Here is an 18,683-nt window from a genome sequence, read left to right as displayed (position 1 = left end):
TTTAGACCACAAATGTGCTTGGATTTTGTTGACTTCAGTCCGTTAAGCCTTTAGGACGTGAGCCTAATTGGATCTAAAAAAGTTCTAACACTACGATCCAGCGTTACTAGAAACAGACTCTTCTACGAATCCATTATCAATGTTCTGAACAAAGTAACCTTTATTACAAAAAATAACTTAGGAAAAAACATTAAAATAAAACTAATGTTATTTAAAAGAGTTAATAAGTACCACTTAAAACACGATGAAAACTCGTTTGCTGACTATTTAGTCTAACTTATATTCCTTTACAATGAGGATCATTTTCTTCTTTATTTTAATAAACTTATATAATATTAAAACAGCAAGAATATTAGCTGTATTCCCAACACCGTCTATTAGTCATCAAATTGTATTTCGTCCTTTAACACAAGCACTATCAAGAAGAGGCCATGAAGTTACAGTTGTTACAACGGATCCTGTGAATTCAAAAGACCCTGGTCTATTTAATTTGATTGAAATCGATTTGCACAATATTTCATACAATTCAACTAACAGAAATGTATATGAAACATACGGTAAGCAGGAAAGTATGTATACACAAATATTTATGTTCGCTAATCTGCTTACAAATATCTTTGAAGAACAGTTAAAAACAAAAGAAGTGCAGAATTTGCTAAAGAAGAATGAAAATTATTATGATCTATTAATTCTTGAAGCTTGCATCAGACCTGCTTTAGTATTCTCACATATATTTAAAGCGCCAGTTATTCAAATTAGTTCTCTTGGAGGTATGTTATTCAACTATGAAGCATTAGGAGTTCCAATACATCCAACAGTGTACTTCACAACAATGCGACAAAATTTATATGACCTCTCAGTGTGGGATAAGATGATGGAATTGAAAGTATTTCTACAAGTTTATTTTGCACATTTTATTTGTGAACATTTACAAAATGTAATGTTGAGTAAATATTTTGGAAGTAACGTGCCTCGCATCGACGAACTGAACAACAATATTCATATGTTATTTCTAGCAACAAATCCAATTTGGGCAGGAAATACACCGGTTCCGCCAAGTGTCATTTTTATAGGTAGAATACATGAAAATACTGACGAACAATTGTCAGAGGTAAGTAAGAAAACAAACGTATTTAAATGTAATCAAGGAAATAATTTGCTAGGTATTGCATAATTCAAAATGGTCTGGAACAGTAATCCAAAATTTAAATAAAGAAGTAGAGTGCTGTTGTATTATGTTCAGGCAATTTTTTTAAACCTAAAATAATTTTATTCCAGGACTTGAAATACTTTCTAGATAACTCGAAAAATGGTGTAATATACGCTAGTTTTGGATCCAATGTAAAAACAAATGAAGTCAGTGCCAAAATTACAAGAGTTTTGGCACAGGTATTTACCAAATCATCATTAAATGTAATATGGAAATTGGATCAAAATGAATTATCGAATCACAGTGATAATATAAAAATTATGAAATGGTTTCCACAGGCTACTTTGTTACGTAAGTATTTTTACAATAAAAATCTATAAAAAATAGTGCTGAAAACGATCTGTCCAATACCATGACCAGACAAAACCGAACGAACTGACATGAACTGACAATATTTCCGCTCTTCGTCTGACGAATATGCTTTTAAATTCTAATTGTCTTCTTCCGAGAGGGACACTACTATTAGAAGGGCAAATATCCTCTCTGCGTCATTTACAACTTGAGATATAACAAATGAGAAACTTTTAAGTCCCAAATTCACAAAGATTGTGCATTTCAGGACATCCAAATATTAAAGTATTTATTACTCAAGGGGGCTTGCAGTCAACAGACGAGGCAATATCAGCTGGCGTACCTTTAATAGGTATACCAATATTAGCAGACCAGTGGTATAATACTGAACAGTATGTCCACTTCAATATCGGAGTAAAACTCAGATATGATACATTGAATGAGGAGCAACTACAGGAGAGTATTAATAGACTTACATTGTATGACAGGTCAGTAAATATTTTTTACTAGATTTATGCTAAAGGTACATTGGTAGGTTCTAGGAAGAGATGGATATATTATGCGAAAGATGACGTGGATATGAAAATGAACATCAATTTAGAGGACGAAAACCTGGTCCGTCGATGTTTCATTGAGTGAATGGAATAAAGACGATATGATGATAGTTTTATGCTAATTTAAAACCTATTATCCGTACTTTAGGTATATAATTTTAATGTTATTACATAAGAAATTACAGCTAAATATATAAACATGTGCTTTTTGAAAGATTTATATATTAGTTACAGTCTATCAGAATCTTGACGCAAGCAACTCCACGTAGCCAGCCACTCCACTCAATAATGTGTACAATAATTGTCGACTATTATTGAAAATTTCCTATTAGTTGTGTTATAAGATTTAAAGTAAAAACAGCATTAGTATAACAAACATATTTTATACTTTAGTTATCGGAAGAATGTCGTTAAGCTACGACAACAAATACTTGATCAGCCCCAAAAGCCATTGGAGAGAGCTATTTGGTGGACTGCAAACAAATCTTGGATGAGTTTGGAGTTGGAGCTTCTTTTCTTCCTGAGTGTTGCATTACTTATATTGTATGTTATGGTAAAGATTATAACAAAAATAACGAGTAAGGTAATTGGCAAGATGATAATATTTAAAATAAAAGAGAAAACGGCATAAAAATCCCTAGTTATTATATTATTTCAAGGTAAAGTTTTAATAATATGGTACTTAAGTGGTTATATTAGTGTTTCATTTAACTACGCCTGCTGAAAAAAAATTGCAATAATTTAATTATACACAAAAAGTTGAAATAAATTTAGCGGCGCTTATAGAATTCAACGTAGAGGTCCCATATTTGAAATTGTAATCAACGTTGACATAACAATGATAAAATATCTCTTAAAAATAAAACAATAAGAAAACAACAAGAATTAAAACACTGCACTGCTAAGACTGCTCTGACAAATTTCCCATCATTTATATTTAGGTCATGAATAGTAGGACGGGCCACGGAAAAGGCGATTCTGTTTGCTAGAAAAAAAAATAATTAAACACGTTTACAATTTTGCAATTTATCGAGTTTTTCACGAAATGAAATGGGTAATTAAAAATATTATTGTGCCAACAATGATTCTCTCGAATGTTTATGTATTTATCCAAATAAGCTTTTTTACAATCATTTAAAAAGTATTTAATTTACAATCGCTATTCTCCTAGCCCAAACTATAATTTACTTTACATTCCCATCTGACCATTGGCCGAAATTGGTTAGGATAAAATGGAGGTGATAATTCAGTTCCGTCGTGACTCGAATCTCCATGGTTGAAATTTTGTTTAATGGACATTCGATTAACCCATTGCGTGACAGTGTTTAAATTTAAATATTGAATTCACTGTCATGGACAGGCTATAAGCCTTGGTATTTCGTGCCTATTTGATTTTACTTCATTTTAGCGATGAAGGCTGCGGTTGCTAGCGGGGTTGATAAACTAAAAAAAATAATAATTTGTGGCCTATGTGTTCTTCCAGATGTTCTTCATTTTGGACATACCTTCAAACATCTATCCATCCATCTAACACTCGTATTTATTATATTAGTAAGATAACACAGATCTACCTAAAGGTGTGCATGTGTACATGTTTATTACACAATAATGAATTACATACTCATATCTACAACTAGATATGCGTGTGTACCGTGCGATTACTTGCACCGTATGAGGTAAGCGAAGATATCAGTCACATGGCCGCTTTGGTTTTCTTATTTTTAGTTTACGGATTTATTTCGTGTTAAAAAATCAATTTTGTTGCCTTTCATTTTAAACGTAACATATGCATGAAAATCCTTTATTTAAAAGTTCTAAGCAAAAGCAATCATATGGCCAAATCATTCAGTAGATACAGACATGTGATATATTTACAAAAATACAAAATATTAGCTGTCGATCGAGAGCCCATACGCATGGATTGTATAAAATAGTAGCGTATATGTTCTTCAAGGCTATGTTCTACATCTATGTCAAATTACAGCACGAACTCTGCAGACGGTAAGTGTTCCGAATATACTAAAAATCTGGTACGCGTGGACAAACAAATATTGATTTTTATTTATGTGGCCAAATTAAAACGAGTTTATCATTTTACGTACTTAGAAATGTGTAATTATTGTGATAGAGACGTGATAACTGCGTGTTTAAAAACGTCATCAGTCTTAGTCATTAGTCAAAATATTGTAATTATAATTCATAAATCGAAGTAATTCCTACCCAAATGAATCACAATGAAACTGTTAGACGTATTTCTTCTAAGGAATAAGAGTCTGTTAACACTTAATTAGTCAAAAGACATTAGGTTTTCTTAGAGAAAGAAAACTAGCAAACTGGTCTAACTAAAGTCATTAAGCGAGAACGTCATTAAATATCAATCAAAATTAAAGTAATGACTTCATTGTAAATTAATGTAAAATAAAACGATACTTTATACAACTAAGTCTTTTATATTGTCAGTATTCTTTTAATATTGGTCTGGAGAGATAGTTATAAATATTAGTCTGTGTCTTTCTAGTAGTGTCTAGTGTAACTAACAAAGAACTATTTTCTAGATCCTTCGAAGTCCAGTACTAGACTTGGAGGACACTTACTTACTCTTGGATTTACGCAAGCGATACCTGAAACTGTCAACTAGGGGTCGACCACTCGCCCGTCATATAGTGTGTAAAAAACAATTGAACAGCAAATGTATTTACAATGCTGTTAATATTCATATTTGTGATTTACATATCATCAACACAATGTGCAAGAATTTTGGCGGTATTTCCAACACCATCTATAAGCCATCAAATTGTTTTCCGTCCGTTAACGCAAGAACTTGCAAGGAGAGGTCATGAGCTCATCATTTTAACTCCAAATCCAGCATTCCCTAAGGGACAAGCACCGAAAAATATAATTGAAATCGACGTCCACAACGAATCCTATGCAGTTAAGAATCAAACTACAAAAGAAGCATATGAAAAAGATACAAGTTCATTGAAAAAAGTAGAATTGTTATCACAATTATTCGTCAGAGTTTTCAGGGTACAATTGGAAAATGAAGAATTTCGAGCTATACTAAAATTAGATAAAGATTATTTTGATTTGTTACTTGTAGAAGCTTGTGTAACCCCTACTTTAGGGTTGTCACACATATTTAAGGCACCAGTTATCCAAGTCAGTTCAATGGGAGCATTAATGAGTAACTATGAAGCTCTTGGTATTCCGATGCATCTGTTCTTCTTCCCATCGAGCGTTCGTAAAAGAAGTCATAATCTATCGTTAACAGAGAAACTTTCAACTCTTGTAGAATTTGCAGTTTCTAAGTACGTAATGAGAAAGACTAGAAATTTAGAAAATAATTTGCTACGTGAACATTTTGGTGACAATATACCTTCATTAGATGAATTAACTAACAATATTGATATGTTATTCCTAAACACGAATCCTCTTTGGGCTAATAACTATCCAGTACCGTCTAATGTTATTTTTGTTGGAGGAATGCTTCAAAATGCAAGGAAAGATCTACCTAAGGTAAGCTTAGACTTTGATTTAGATTTACTTCGTATAACTATTAAATATTACTCAAATAATAAAAATGTTTCAGGATTTAGAAGCTTGGTTGAATTCGTCTAAGAACGGTGTTATTTATGTTAGTTTTGGTAGTAACGTAAGTAATAAGACGTTTTCACATAAAACAAAACATGTTTTATCAAATGTTCTTTCCAATTCACCCTACGATGTACTATTAAAATGGGATGAAGATGTATTAATAAAAGAATCCAAAAATATTAGAATTGGAAAATGGTTTCCACAGTCAGATTTACTATGTGAGTATATTTAACTCTTAATCCTAAGAAATTCTTTGTACATGGTGGGAGCCTGGGCCTATAGATTGCAAATCAAGTGCTTAACCCCTGAGCCACCGACGCTCATTCAAATTCCTTATATTTTTATTTCCAGATCATTCAAAAATCAAACTATTTATAACACAAGGTGGTTTGCAGTCAACTGATGAGGCAATAGCAGCTGGCGTACCTATGATCGGAATACCAATATTTGTAGACCAGGCTTACAATACTGAACAGTATGAACATTTTAATATTGGCGCTAGACTTAATTACAATGAACTAACAGAGGAAAAGCTTAAGGAAACTATAGATACTGTAATAGAAGACGAAAAGTAAGTAAAATGTTATTTTAGTGTAACTGATAAGTAGGTTATATTGTTCTTGGGTTGTTTCTTTATTGTTGATGGATGTTGATGATGGATGGATGAAAGTTTGTTAAAAGGTATCTTCAGATCCGCTTAACGGATCGACCTGAAATTTGGCACTGATGTAGAACATACATCGATGTAGAACACAGTATGGAAGAACTACAAAGGCTACTTAGCGAAAAATAAACAGGGCTGCGGGCGACAGCTAATTGATATATATTCTCATCCCTTTATATCTTTGACAATCGGAGACTACTATATTAATACAAGTATCACAGAAGATGAATTCTACGGCGTGGGTAAAATCAATCAGGCTTATTCAATTGGCTGTAACGACAAAATTATTGCAGTAAAACCGTATTGATAAGTGTCGTTATCAGAATAGCTGATCCAGCTAGTACGATTTTAATTTAACCAGGGTTAAGATCTGAATGTGACAAGGCAGTGCTTTACTATTATAACATTCGTAAAAAACGGGATTCAAGTGATATGCCAGTGTGCAGAAATATCGGGAGATTACCAATTTACCAAGACAAGTGTCAGAAAGATTAGTGAGGGGAAAATTTCGACATTTTAGTAAGGCTAGTGTTGCATCAGTACCCCGGCACAATGTCGGATTTTCTTTCTAACAATACTAACTGTATATTACGTTTTTACAGATATCGTAACAATATAATTAAATTAAGGAAGATTATAAATGATCAACCACAATCACCTTTGGATAAGGCAGTGTGGTGGACAGAATATGTTATACGAAACAATGGAGCACAACATTTGAAAAGTCCAACAGCAAATATCTCATGGATAAAGTATTTGGAAATTGAATTAGTTGCTACTCTTACAATAATATTATTGTCATTTATTATCTTTTTAATATTAACAGTCAAGTTCCTGGTTAGACTAACCATTGGTATGTTCCGAAAGTTGAAAGTGAAAAGGGACTAACTATATATATTATAAATATATTGCATTCTGTTTAATTATAGATTTATATCCTTCAAAAAGTTAACACTTTAAATATTTTTTTCATAAATAGATAATTTAGATTTTCTATTAGCAACTATATCTAATTGAATACATAAATTTGTGTCTAATAAATATATTAAAAACTAAATCTAATTACATCACAATTTCTTTAACTTATCACTAGTATTTGAGAAATTTAATACAAACGACAGTAAATTTCTAATAACAAAGAATATTAATACTGTTAAAATTATGAAGACAAAAACTATGCACGAAAGTAACTCTACTTCGTAATATTCAGTCCATGGTAAATTGGCAGCGGGCGCCCGCAAGTGCTTAGCACCACCGTTACGAAGGACATATTGTATCCACCAGATGGCACGCTCCAGCGGCGTCTGCGGCTGATCTTGCATCAATGATCGTAGCCTCACCATGTTATCCTTGTAGCTAAAAGCATTATAAAAAATAAATAAGATTTGTTACTTTTAATACAAGGGAAGAATATGAATCGTTTTAAAAAAATTAGCTCGTTGCTCGTTAGATCAACCTTGCTTGAGCTTGCTAGCAATATTTAAATGTATAGATTACTTTCAAGATGGATGTGACTCATTGTTCTTACTTAAGTAAAAAGGAAAATGATACATACCATTTATTCTCAACTAATTCAAAGATTGCATTTTTCAAATTCGTTTCTGTAATATCTTGGAACATAAGCTTTACTCCAATTTTATGATGTACGTATTTCTCTACGTTATACCTTTGGTCTCCTAATATTGGTATACCAAGGAGAGGAACACCAGCTGTGATCGCTTCGTCAGTAGACTGTAAACCTCCTTGTGTTATGAACATTTTGATATTAGGATGCCCTGATGAAAATATAACAATCTTTATTCGGGAAGTGAAAACTTTCTACCCCTTTGTAAGGAAATTGTGGAAACGAATGAAAATAATGTGACATTTTTAGTATGAGTACTAGTTTGCCCTGACTTAGGATACGTTCCCTTAGTGGGGTCGTATAATAAGTTGTTGATGGTGTACTTATAGAATACAAATCAATTTGACATCTTTTTCATAAGACTTACTCAACAAATCAGCTTGCGGTAGCCATTTGAATATTTTAACATTGTCCGATTTTATCGGAAAGTTATCGTTATTCATCTTCCATAACACATTGTATGGTAATTCGGCGAACACTTTTTCAAAGACTGCCATTTTTTCTACAGGCAATACAGATGTGTTAACGTTTGTACCAAAACTGAAATATATTACACCATTTTTCGAAGCATCCAGATATTGTTGAAGATCCTGGAATATAAAATATTGCACAGAAACTAAACGACAACATGATCACATTTCATGGTATACACTGAAAAAAGTTCTGTTCTTTAGCAAATCTGCTACTGATCTCCAGGACTCCTCATAAATTGACTGGTCCCAATTTTTTTTTGTTTCTCTCACTGAAAGAAGTTTTTATTAGCTTAAAAATTATACCTGTGGTAATGATTTCTGTGGTTTTTGATGTAAACCACCCATATGTATAACGTTCGGTGGCACTGGATAATTCCCTTCCCAAATTGTATTTAAATTCACAAAAAGCATATCAACATTATCTCGCAATTTATTTAAAGGAGGAATATCGGAGCCAAAAATTCTCTTAAGAAATTCATTCATGTTCTTCTCGCTCATTTTATTACTAAAATCAATATGCAGTTTGTTATATAGTTCACTTGCTTTTTCCCATAAAGTCAAATTATAGAGTCTATTGCTAAAGGGATGATGGTATAATAATGGCGTTGTCGGAGCTCCCATCATTTCGTAGTTTCCAAGAAATGGCCCCAAAGAGCTTACTAATATAGTTGGTGCTTTTGTTAGATGCGTTAATGCCAACATGGGTGTAAACAATGCTTCTATCATTAATAAATCAAACTTCTTTGTCTTTATCTCATATAATAAATCTTGAAACTCTTTTGATTTAACTACAAATTCAGTTTGTGTTTTTAGAAAGTCATGAACAGCTACAGCCACATTTAAGTTGTCGAATACAGTTTCTGGTCCATTTTCTTGAATCATTTTATGCATCATTTCATATGATTGGTGTATATCGATTTCGGTAAGATTAGCTGGAGCACCGTCTTTTGGATACATAGGATCTGGTGTCACCACTGTAACTTCATGTCCGAGTTTTAATAACTCTAACGTCAACGGTCGAAAAACAACTTGATGACTTATCGATGGACAAGGATATACTGCTAGAATTCTTGCTCCTTCAATATGAAGTGTTCCGAACACCAAAACAACAAACAAACTTATTTCTAACATTTTTAAATATCACTTATAAAATTTGTAATAAATATGATTATGTATTAGAAAAAACACAATAGCTAGCTAATTATTACTGATAACATAAGATTCAAAATGCTTTATATATTCTGATTCTGTTTTTTATCATTTTATTATATCTATCACGACGCAACATTGCCATAGGAAGTATGCTTATCTATTATCTAACATAGTCTACTCGTACAATTAGTCATTTCATATACTTTTTGATAATATAACATTACTTCAATATTAACTTTTTTTTTTATATCACAAGTTGGCAAACGAGCGAGCGGCCACCTGAAATCGCTAAAACAGCGAGGTGACCGTTGCCCATAGACTACGCAATTGCATATGCGTTGCCTACCTTTAATCGACGGTGAAGAGGATGCACAGAAAGAAAATATTTTCCCTTTCCATGCATCCTCTCATCCGGAAAGTCCACATCCACTTGCCATCCTTTCCTTATAAGAAAAAGGGTGGGAAGGGAAAGAGGACTAATTTTGGCCTCCGGGACGCACACTCATCAGACGAAACGCGGAATTGCTTCCACTTCACGCCTGTCTTCTGTGTGGTTGTGGTATTTCACCAGGCGAGCCAGGCCGATTCGTGCGAAGATGTTAAAGCGGGCTCTACCACTGTTAAAAACTTCTACTCGATCGTTAACCGCGTGGATTTCTATGTAGCATAAACTTTTATGAAAATTGCAACCATTACTTAAATGTAAAATGATTTCATCAGATAGAAATTCACATTTGAATAAAACTTTTTTTTTATATTACAAGGTGGCAAAATAGACATGGCATCCGCAATTGCAATTTACTTTCTCTTCCTTTGCATCCCCTCATCCGGAATATCCAATTCCTATCCTTTCCTTCTAAGAAAAAGAATAGTAAGTAAATAGGCTTAAATTGAGGCTCCGGTACCACACTCATCAGGTGAAACGCAGAATTTTCTGATCTTCACGCCTTTCTTCTGTGTGGTCGCTGTATTGCACCGGGCGCACCGAACAATTGAAGATGTTAAAGCGGGCTCTACCACTGTTAGTTGATAGTGCAACTTAAAGTTCTTTTTATATTATAAGGTGGCAAACGGGAAAATCCAAAATCATCAGATGTAGGCTTATTAGGCAATATCTTATGTATAAAAAAATCTTTAATATTTTTGGGACAATTTGGCTTTTATCAAGATTAAACATAAATTATTAAGATATTATTATAATAATCTTGTAAGCATGTCACGCATAGAGCATGACTACATCACTATCTTATGATACTCTATCTCTTCACAAGTACGACAAAAGTATTCTAGTATAATAAAATGAAAATAACTATCAAACAATGTATTGCTATTTTATTTACCAAGGCGCTACCGTTAGTTATTCGCTATCGTTAATTGAGTTGCATAAAGTGGAAAACCCGCACGCGGTCACCTGAATACGCCGAAATAGCGGAGCGACCGCTGCCCATAGACACACGCAATTGTAAATGCAATGCCTACCTATAATCAATGGAGGAGGGGTCGCAAAGAAAAAGGACATAAGTAGCCCTTCCTTTGCATCCCTTGAAATTCACTTCCCCTTGCCATCACTTTCTTATAAGAGATGAGTAGGAAGGGAAATGAAATGAAAAATTAGGCCTCCGGCACGCACACTCATCAGGCGAAACGCAGAATAGCCTCCGCTTGAAACCTATTTCGTAGTTGTGATTTGCACCAAGCTAGTTGGTGCAACAGATGTTATGGTTGCTCGGATTTTCATGAATAAATAGCCAACAAAACACATCTATTGTGTAATTAAAGGTATTAAATTAATAACGTAGATTCCAGGTACTTAATTCACCAGAACACTCAATAAACAGTGTGAATTTTACTAAATTAATTCAAACACGTTTTACATTTTTTTCATTTTAATTAAATTTCTTCCTAATATCACGGTCGCATATTTGTACAAATATCTTATCAAGATATATACCAAGGTAATTACTATAATTAAACTTAGAACAACTAAAGTGAGTAATTCGATTTCGTAATATTCAGTCCATGGTAAATTAGAGGAGGGAGATTTGAGATGCTTTGCTCCACCGTGTCTAATTACGTAATTTATCCACCACATGGCCCGCTCTAACGGAGGTTGCGCCTGATCTTGCATCAAAGAACGTAGACGAGCTACATTATCTTTATAACTGAAAACAAGATTTATTTAAATCGAATGGCATCTTATTCTTAACGGTCAATCCTTACACAACAAGAAGTCGCAAGGATACTAATGGTCAGTAGCACTTCACAATAGGCGGTAATTTTTCACACAAAGTTTTTTACGGTTATGTATTTCCAAATAATTTTCAAACCTTACAATTTATGATCTTTCATCGTCCTAAATGTTTAGTTGGTTGGATGGATGGATGTTTGTTAGAAGATATCGTCGGGACAGCTCAACGGATATTGATGCAATTTAGCACAGATATAAAACCGTCTTCGGCTAATTAAGTTTTTTTTTTTTATTATATCCGCGCTCACAGATTCGCAAGCAATAGACCATTCATATTTTAAATATTGGTAATTTCATATTATATCTATTCACCTTTTATCCTCCACTATTTTAGTTATTGCATCCTTCAGTTTATCCTCAGTTAGATTTTCAAAGTCCAATTTTATACCAATTTTATGATATTCATATTTTTCTGCATTATACCACTGATCACCTAGCATAGGGAAAGCAATAAGTGGTACTCCGCCCGTAATCGCCTCATCGGTTGACTGTAGTCCACCTTGAGTTATGAACACTTTAACATTTGGATGTCCTGAAATACATTTATAATTTTAAAACTTTGCTGTCTGTCAACCGACACCCTGTGCCACACAACATGTCTGCGAGGCAGAAAGTTCCGCGATAGCGCACCGTTCAGGAATGCCAGCCATTAATGTGATATGGATAGTATCTGGCTATCTTACACTTACTAAGCAAAATTGTAATCTAATTAATATTATTTTTAATGATCTGCATGACTTTTAAATGTAGAATAGATTGTCTATCAATGCTGATAAAAACTGAATTCATATGTGCGGCCATTTAGCGGGTCACAATTTAATCTTTATTCTTCTGTGAGTGTGTATATCACTGAACTTCTCTCAAACGACTGGACCGATTTTGATGAAATTTTTTGTGTGTGTTCAAGGGTATCTGGGAATGGTTTAGATTCACAATTTTCATCAAATATTAACTTCATATTAATGTATTCAAATTAAAGACGTGTAGACAGGACAACGTCTGTCGGGTCCTCTATTGTATTATTAAATTGGTGTATTAAAAAAAGTAATGAGATTGAATGTGGATGGCTACAAAGGTAGATGAAGACCAAAGAAAGTATGGAAGGTATGTGTCAAAGAGGGTATGCGTAATGAGATGCGAGAGATGTATGAAGGAGTAGTACGTACTGTGCCGACCCTAGGGATAATGGCAGGTTGATGAATTAAATATATGACATTAATTATAACTAACTTAATAAATCAGATTGCGGCAACCATTTGTGTATTTTTACATTAGGAGAGTCAACTTTGAAATCGTCTGTATCCCATTTCCATATGACATTGTACGGTAGTTGAGCGAATACTTTTTTGAAAATTTCAAACTTTTCCTGTGGCATCATAGATGGTCTAACGTTAGAACCAAAACTGAAATAGATAACACCGTTGGTAGAGTTATCGAGATATTCCTTTAGTTCCTGAAATATAAATCGTATTTGAATCCTAAAATGTGTAAAGTTTCTTTCTTAAAAATTCTTATTTGACACATTGTCCGCTTTATCTACTTTTGAACTTGTTTCACTTTCACTTACTCTTGGTAATTCCTTAGGAGTGTTTAAATGCAACCCTCCTACATAAATAACATTTGGTGGTACTGGATAGTTTCCTTCCCATATTGGATGAATATTCAATAACACCATATCCACGTTACTTTTTAAAACGCTTAAATCCGGAGTATTTGGTCCAAATACGTCTTTCAGCAGTCTGTTGTTTTTATCTTCAGCTTCGTTTAGTATTTGTTGAAGTCTAAATGTCATGTATAGTTCACTGACTTTCTCCCATGATGTCAAATTGTAAAGTCTTTGTCGATACATATGGTGATATAAGAAAGGATGGCTTGGCGATCCTATTATGTCATATGTATCTATGTATGGTCCAAAAGAACTGAACATAATTATTGGCGCTTTAAATACATGTGATATTCCAAGAAACGGTGTGTACAAAGCTTCCACAAATATTAAATCATATTTTGTTGATGAATCGTTTATAAGATCTTTAAATTCCTTTAAATTCATTTGCGCTGCTGACGAATAATGAATAGCCGATGTCATGTTAACAAATTGCATGTACAAATCAGATTTGCTCCCCGTCACAGATTTGGCAAAGTGGTCGAGGTATATTCCATAAGTTGCGTTTAATACATCGATTTCTCTTAGATTTTTAGGAGCCTCGCCCTTTTTAAACATCGGAAAAGGTGTCAAAACAGTTACATCATGACCTTGCTTTATTAATTCCAATGTAATCGGCCGAAAGACTACTTGGTGACTGATTGACAGACAGGGGTACAAGGCCAATATCTTCGCAGCTTCATTATTGCTAATGATGATACTTAAAAGTAAAGCAATCAACTTCACTACTATCATTACAACACTTTTATATAACAACTCCTTATTTTATAACAACCTGTTTAAAACTAGATGATTACAAAAATACCAAAGCTATTTATTAAAATTATCTTGATGACTTTATCGAATAATTTGTTTTTGCTATCATCAGCTTCGTCATCTCCTAATATTAAAATCGTGTTACTACACACAGAATCTTAAAACGCAAAAAACTTGGACAGCATTTCAAATTTATTTTAGCTCTAACACATACTTATATTTGCGATAACACCCACGCTTATATTAAGAGAGGTGAACGTGCTGGTTATTTTAATCAACAGTCAGGCAATAACCTCAAAACTGATTGTAACATATTAATTTCTTTGTTATGACTGGTTGCCAAATTGTGAATGTATAGTACTCGTCTGTCGTGATCCTATTAATATTATAAATGCGAATGTTTAGATGGATGGATGAGTGGATGTTTGTTTGAAGGTATCTCTAGAACGGCTGAACGGATCTCGGTGAAATTTGGCATACATATAGAACATAATCTGGAAGAACACATAGACTACTAATTATTTTTTTTAATTTTACGCGAACGGAGTCGCGGGCGACAGCTAAGGTAGAATAAATTGATTATTTTTTGTATACTTTTAATAATAACAAATAAAAGTTACGCAAGATTGTATAGTTGAATCACGCTTATGATTCATACACGTTGCAAACAAATCGGGTAATCCGTTTGATGCTCTTGGCTGTTGATTATAATTTATCTTTCATTTTATGTTGTAATATCGCCTTGTTTTTGGACAATGAACCTTATCTTTATAAAAAATAGTATGGTTTTCCTTGTACCATTTTAAATAAAAATAACCTTAGATATAAAACTGGTATATAAACAGAGTTGAAATAACAATGACCAAGCTTTATATTTTTAGTATCGTAAGTGTCTGTCCGGTAAACATATCAGTAAACTTTACCTTAAAAGATTTTAGTTCTTAATAATAATAAATTATACAACTAAATTCAAAATGTTACGGTTCAGTTTATGTCTAATATTATTGGTAGGATCAACTTTGAATATTGAAGCATCAAGAATTTTAGCAATATATCCTTGTCCGTCGATCAGTCATCAAATTGTGTTTCGACCGTTGACTTTAGAACTACTTAAACTCGGCCATGAAATGACTGTAGTGACCACAGATCCAATGTTCTCCAAAGAAAATGCTCCAGCAAATCTAACTGAAATTAACGTTCATGACGCCACATACGATGTTATTAGAAAAATAATATCCAATGTAGTTACTGGAAGTAAATCTGATGTACTAAATCAGGCTATTGTTGTCAAAGAACTTATATATAAAGCAACTGAAGCAATCTTACTAACAAATGAGGTTCAACATATACTCAAGAATGAAAAAAGATATGATTTGATATTCATAGAAGCATTGTTTACTCCCATGTTGGGTATAAGTCATAAATTTAAAGCACCAACTATTTTAATCAGTTCATTTGGACCTTTCATCGGTAGTTACGAAATAGTTGGAGCACCTACTAAAGCACTTTTATACCATAACATGTATAGTCAAAGACTTAATAATTTAACTTTATATGAAAAAATATCAGAACTATACAATTATATACGTATTCAATACATATTTAACCACAGTGATGAGAAATTTAATGAATTGCTTAAACGAATTTTCGGATCGGATACGCCAACTTTATCAAAGCTGAAGGATTATGTTGACATGCTATTTGTGAATATTCATCAGATTTGGGAGGGTAATTACCCAGTACCACCTACTGTTGTACACATGGGTGGATTGCATCAAAAGCCACAGAAGTCACTTCCTAAGGTTTGTTCATCATTTCCAAACCATTATTAACTTCATGGAGAATTTCAACTTCAATTTCAAATGGATTTCAAACAAGTGATATATATATTTTCAAACTTTATTCTTGATATCGTAAAGGAGATATTATAGCAACGTCATAGACAGAAAGATTATAATGTATGTAATAATTTATTTACAGCTTTTTATCTACATTCCAGGATCTTCAGCAATATCTCGATGCTTCAGAAAATGGTGTGATATATTTTAGTTTTGGAACTAATGTCAACATATCTCATCTTCCTCAAGAAAAAATTATGATCTTCAAAAAAGTTCTCTCAGAATTACCATACAATGTATTGTGGAAGATAAAGGATCATTATTTACCTGAAGAATTTAAGAATATCAAAACATTTCAATGGCTACCACAAGCCGATCTATTAAGTAAGTAAAAAAAAACTGAGACAAAATTAATTCCAATAAGTATTGTACATTGGATGGATGGATATTTGTTAGAAGGTATCTTCAGAATGGATGCATGGATCTTCCTGAAAATTGTCATATACTTGGAACATAGCCTGGAAGAACACGTACACTACTATTATATTTTTTTTTTCAATAATGCGCAGACGTAGTCGCAGGCCACAGCTAGTAAGATATGTTTTCTTAAAATAATAGTTATATTTTCAGGGCATCCAAATGTGAAGATATTTATAACACAAGGAGGTCTGCAATCTACCGATGAAGCAATAACAGCTGGTGTTCCATTAATCGGTGTTCCGATTTTAGGAGACCAATGGTACAATGTAGAGAAATATATCCATCATAAAATTGGAGTTAGATTGTATCTCGAAGAACTCAGTGAAGACGGCTTAAGGAATGCAATTTTAGAAGTTATTGAAAATAAAAGGTAAAGTTTTATTGAGAACAGATTTGAGCCAATTATATTATAATATACGAGTATTAAATTAACTAAATCAATATCATCGGTGGGAGATTTCACGCCTGTCCATATGTGTTCGAAATGGTCAAGGTTACATCCATCTCTTTCTTTCTATAAAGAATATGAAGGAGACAAGAACTAACATTAACACTTTATCACCCCATCACTACTTGGAATTAGTTTGACTTGTCTTCTGTGTAGATTCAAGCCAATCGTAATAGTTTCAATTATTGTTAATTAGTAAGCTTAAAATGTATTTTTATTCTTCAAGCTACCGAGATAACGTAAAAAGACTACGAACCCTGATGCAGGACCAGCCTCAGACTCCACTAGAGCGCGCCGTCTGGTGGACAGAATACGTCCTTCGCAACGGCGGCGCTAAGCACTTGAGGGCGCCCGCTGCCAACTTATCTTGGACCGAGTATTACGAAATTGAATTATGTCTCCTTATAAGTTCTGTTACCTTAATTTCTGCATTATTATTATTTATTTTAATCAGAATAATAGTATCTAATGTCTCAAGAATTTTTCGAAAACAGAAATTAAAAAGTATGTAACTGTCTAAATCCAGACTTTAGAATCCAAAGTTTCTAAAATTGTAATTAACTACACATGGTTCAATGTTAAGCGATTCCATTTGAATGCTGCTCGAAACTGCGTTCGATAATTGAACTAACGTGTTCTCAATCAGTTTACCGCCGAAATCCAACTATCGCTAAAGTCCTAAATAGTCCCGGATACTAAATAAAGAGTTAAACGGTTTACTATCTAAAGTTACAAAGATTTTTTTTTTGCAAAAACATCCAACAGATTTACATACTGTAACTAATGGCTTGAAGAAAAACTCATATAAGACAAAGAGAAGTGTGCTTTGTTCTATTTCACAGTAATACTAAATATTTTTTTTATATCATAAGGTGGCAAACAGCGGCCATCTGAAATCGCTGAAATAGCGAAGTGACCGTTGCCTATATACATACGCAATTGCATATGCGTTGCCTACCTTTAATAGACGGAGGAGAGGATGCACAGAAAGAAATATTTCCCTTTCCATGCATCCTCTCATCCGGAAAGTCCAATTCCACTTCCCATCCTTTTTTTATAAGAAAAAGGGGGATATATATGGGAAAGGAAAGGGGACTAAGTTAGGCCTCCGTCCTAAAATATGAATTTTGTTTCGTCCACGGTAATGAAAGGGATGTCAATAATGTATCAATGTAGTAAATTTCTACAGTTAATTTTATTTCATAGCAAGGCATCAAAAGTTGAAATTACATACAACTTTAGAAACAAGTTTAATCGTTGGTTTCTGAGACTTTAATGCCTGTAACAAACATGTTGTTATCTCTGTTTTGTCAAAGATAATGAGAGGGATTACCTTTTATACGGGGATTTTGGTATCAGAAACCAACTATAAGTTGTCTGTTGTATAAGTTGTATTAGTGAATATCAATTATAATGTTAAACTTAAACGTACCCAGAGACAGTTCTAACGAAGTATTGTAATGTGGTAAGGTATTATGAATTTAGTTGTGAATTTCTCTTCCCTTAGGGATGACGAAATTTGAAAGTTTATATGTATCAATAATAGTTGGGGAATGTCGGGTAACTTGGAGGATTTGGAGAATATAACGAACTTGATATGCGGTTTGTTAACCCTTGAGATATCAAAGATAATTTTGACTAAAAAAAACAGTCTTATTACTCGAATTGTTATTTAATTACTAGAATTA

General features: G+C 33.2%; 4 protein-coding genes across 4 annotated transcripts; 2 read left to right on the top strand and 2 right to left on the bottom strand.

Annotated features, from left to right (window-relative positions):
* The first annotated feature begins 198 nt into the window (after positions 1-198).
* Positions 199-7,257, top strand: LOC106118498 (UDP-glucuronosyltransferase 2B4-like). The gene is made up of 8 exons (XM_013313158.1): positions 199-1,111; positions 1,279-1,501; positions 1,770-1,998; positions 2,449-2,608; positions 4,747-5,571; positions 5,645-5,867; positions 6,001-6,220; positions 6,916-7,257. The coding sequence occupies exons 1-8, from the start codon at positions 293-295 to the stop codon at positions 7,199-7,201; spliced, it is 2,985 nt and encodes a 994-aa protein (XP_013168612.1). The 5' UTR covers positions 199-292; the 3' UTR covers positions 7,202-7,257.
* A 93-nt stretch (positions 7,258-7,350) lies between these two features.
* Positions 7,351-9,559, bottom strand: LOC106118572 (UDP-glucuronosyltransferase 2B19-like). The gene is made up of 4 exons (XM_013313235.1): positions 8,714-9,559; positions 8,305-8,527; positions 7,869-8,088; positions 7,351-7,669 (listed from the first exon to the last, which is right to left on the bottom strand). Exons 1-4 carry the CDS (start codon positions 9,539-9,541, stop codon positions 7,381-7,383), a joined length of 1,560 nt encoding a protein of 519 aa, XP_013168689.1. The 5' UTR covers positions 9,542-9,559; the 3' UTR covers positions 7,351-7,380.
* Positions 9,560-11,417: 1,858 nt separating this feature from the next.
* On the bottom strand, positions 11,418-14,242 carry LOC106118561 (UDP-glucuronosyltransferase 2B31-like). The gene is made up of 4 exons (XM_013313225.1): positions 13,378-14,242; positions 13,041-13,263; positions 12,123-12,342; positions 11,418-11,724 (listed from the first exon to the last, which is right to left on the bottom strand). The coding sequence occupies exons 1-4, from the start codon at positions 14,206-14,208 to the stop codon at positions 11,433-11,435; spliced, it is 1,566 nt and encodes a 521-aa protein (XP_013168679.1). The 5' UTR covers positions 14,209-14,242; the 3' UTR covers positions 11,418-11,432.
* Positions 14,243-15,147: 905 nt separating this feature from the next.
* Positions 15,148-17,829, top strand: LOC106118570 (UDP-glucuronosyltransferase 2B7-like). The gene is made up of 4 exons (XM_013313234.1): positions 15,148-16,031; positions 16,229-16,451; positions 16,698-16,917; positions 17,222-17,829. The coding sequence occupies exons 1-4, from the start codon at positions 15,204-15,206 to the stop codon at positions 17,505-17,507; spliced, it is 1,557 nt and encodes a 518-aa protein (XP_013168688.1). The 5' UTR covers positions 15,148-15,203; the 3' UTR covers positions 17,508-17,829.
* The last annotated feature ends 854 nt before the right edge of the window (positions 17,830-18,683 follow it).

The sequence above is a fragment of the Papilio xuthus genome, unplaced genomic scaffold (genome assembly GCF_000836235.2).
Source record: "Papilio xuthus unplaced genomic scaffold, Pxut_1.1 DF827570.1, whole genome shotgun sequence".
Classification (NCBI taxonomy): domain Eukaryota; kingdom Metazoa; phylum Arthropoda; class Insecta; order Lepidoptera; family Papilionidae; genus Papilio; species Papilio xuthus.
The sequence above is the reverse complement of the archived record's forward strand: the minus strand, read 5'-3'. Positions and strand labels throughout refer to the sequence as shown.

Coding starts and splice junctions, on each gene's coding strand:
- LOC106118572 (XM_013313235.1), bottom strand. CDS start 9,541: ATGTTAGAAATAAGTTTGTTTGTTGTTTTGGTGTTCGGAACACTTCAT. Junction 8,089..8,304: donor ACCGCAAGCTGATTTGTTGA/GTAAGTCTTATG, acceptor TATTTTCATCAG/GGCATCCTAATATCAAAATG. Junction 7,670..7,868: donor GAATTAGTTGAGAATAAATG/GTATGTATCATT, acceptor TAATGCTTTTAG/CTACAAGGATAACATGGTGA.
- LOC106118561 (XM_013313225.1), bottom strand. CDS start 14,208: ATGATAGTAGTGAAGTTGATTGCTTTACTTTTAAGTATCATCATTAGC. Junction 13,264..13,377: donor CTCCTAAGGAATTACCAAGA/GTAAGTGAAAGT, acceptor TTTATATTTCAG/GAACTAAAGGAATATCTCGA. Junction 12,343..13,040: donor GCCGCAATCTGATTTATTAA/GTTAGTTATAAT, acceptor AATGTATTTCAG/GACATCCAAATGTTAAAGTG.
- LOC106118498 (XM_013313158.1), top strand. CDS start 293: ATGAGGATCATTTTCTTCTTTATTTTAATAAACTTATATAATATTAAA. Junction 1,999..2,448: donor TTGTATGACAGGTCAGTAAA/TATTTTTTACTA, acceptor TTTATACTTTAG/TTATCGGAAGAATGTCGTTA. Junction 6,221..6,915: donor ACTGTAATAGAAGACGAAAA/GTAAGTAAAATG, acceptor ACGTTTTTACAG/ATATCGTAACAATATAATTA.
- LOC106118570 (XM_013313234.1), top strand. CDS start 15,204: ATGTTACGGTTCAGTTTATGTCTAATATTATTGGTAGGATCAACTTTG. Junction 16,452..16,697: donor ACCACAAGCCGATCTATTAA/GTAAGTAAAAAA, acceptor TTATATTTTCAG/GGCATCCAAATGTGAAGATA. Junction 16,918..17,221: donor GAAGTTATTGAAAATAAAAG/GTAAAGTTTTAT, acceptor TTATTCTTCAAG/CTACCGAGATAACGTAAAAA.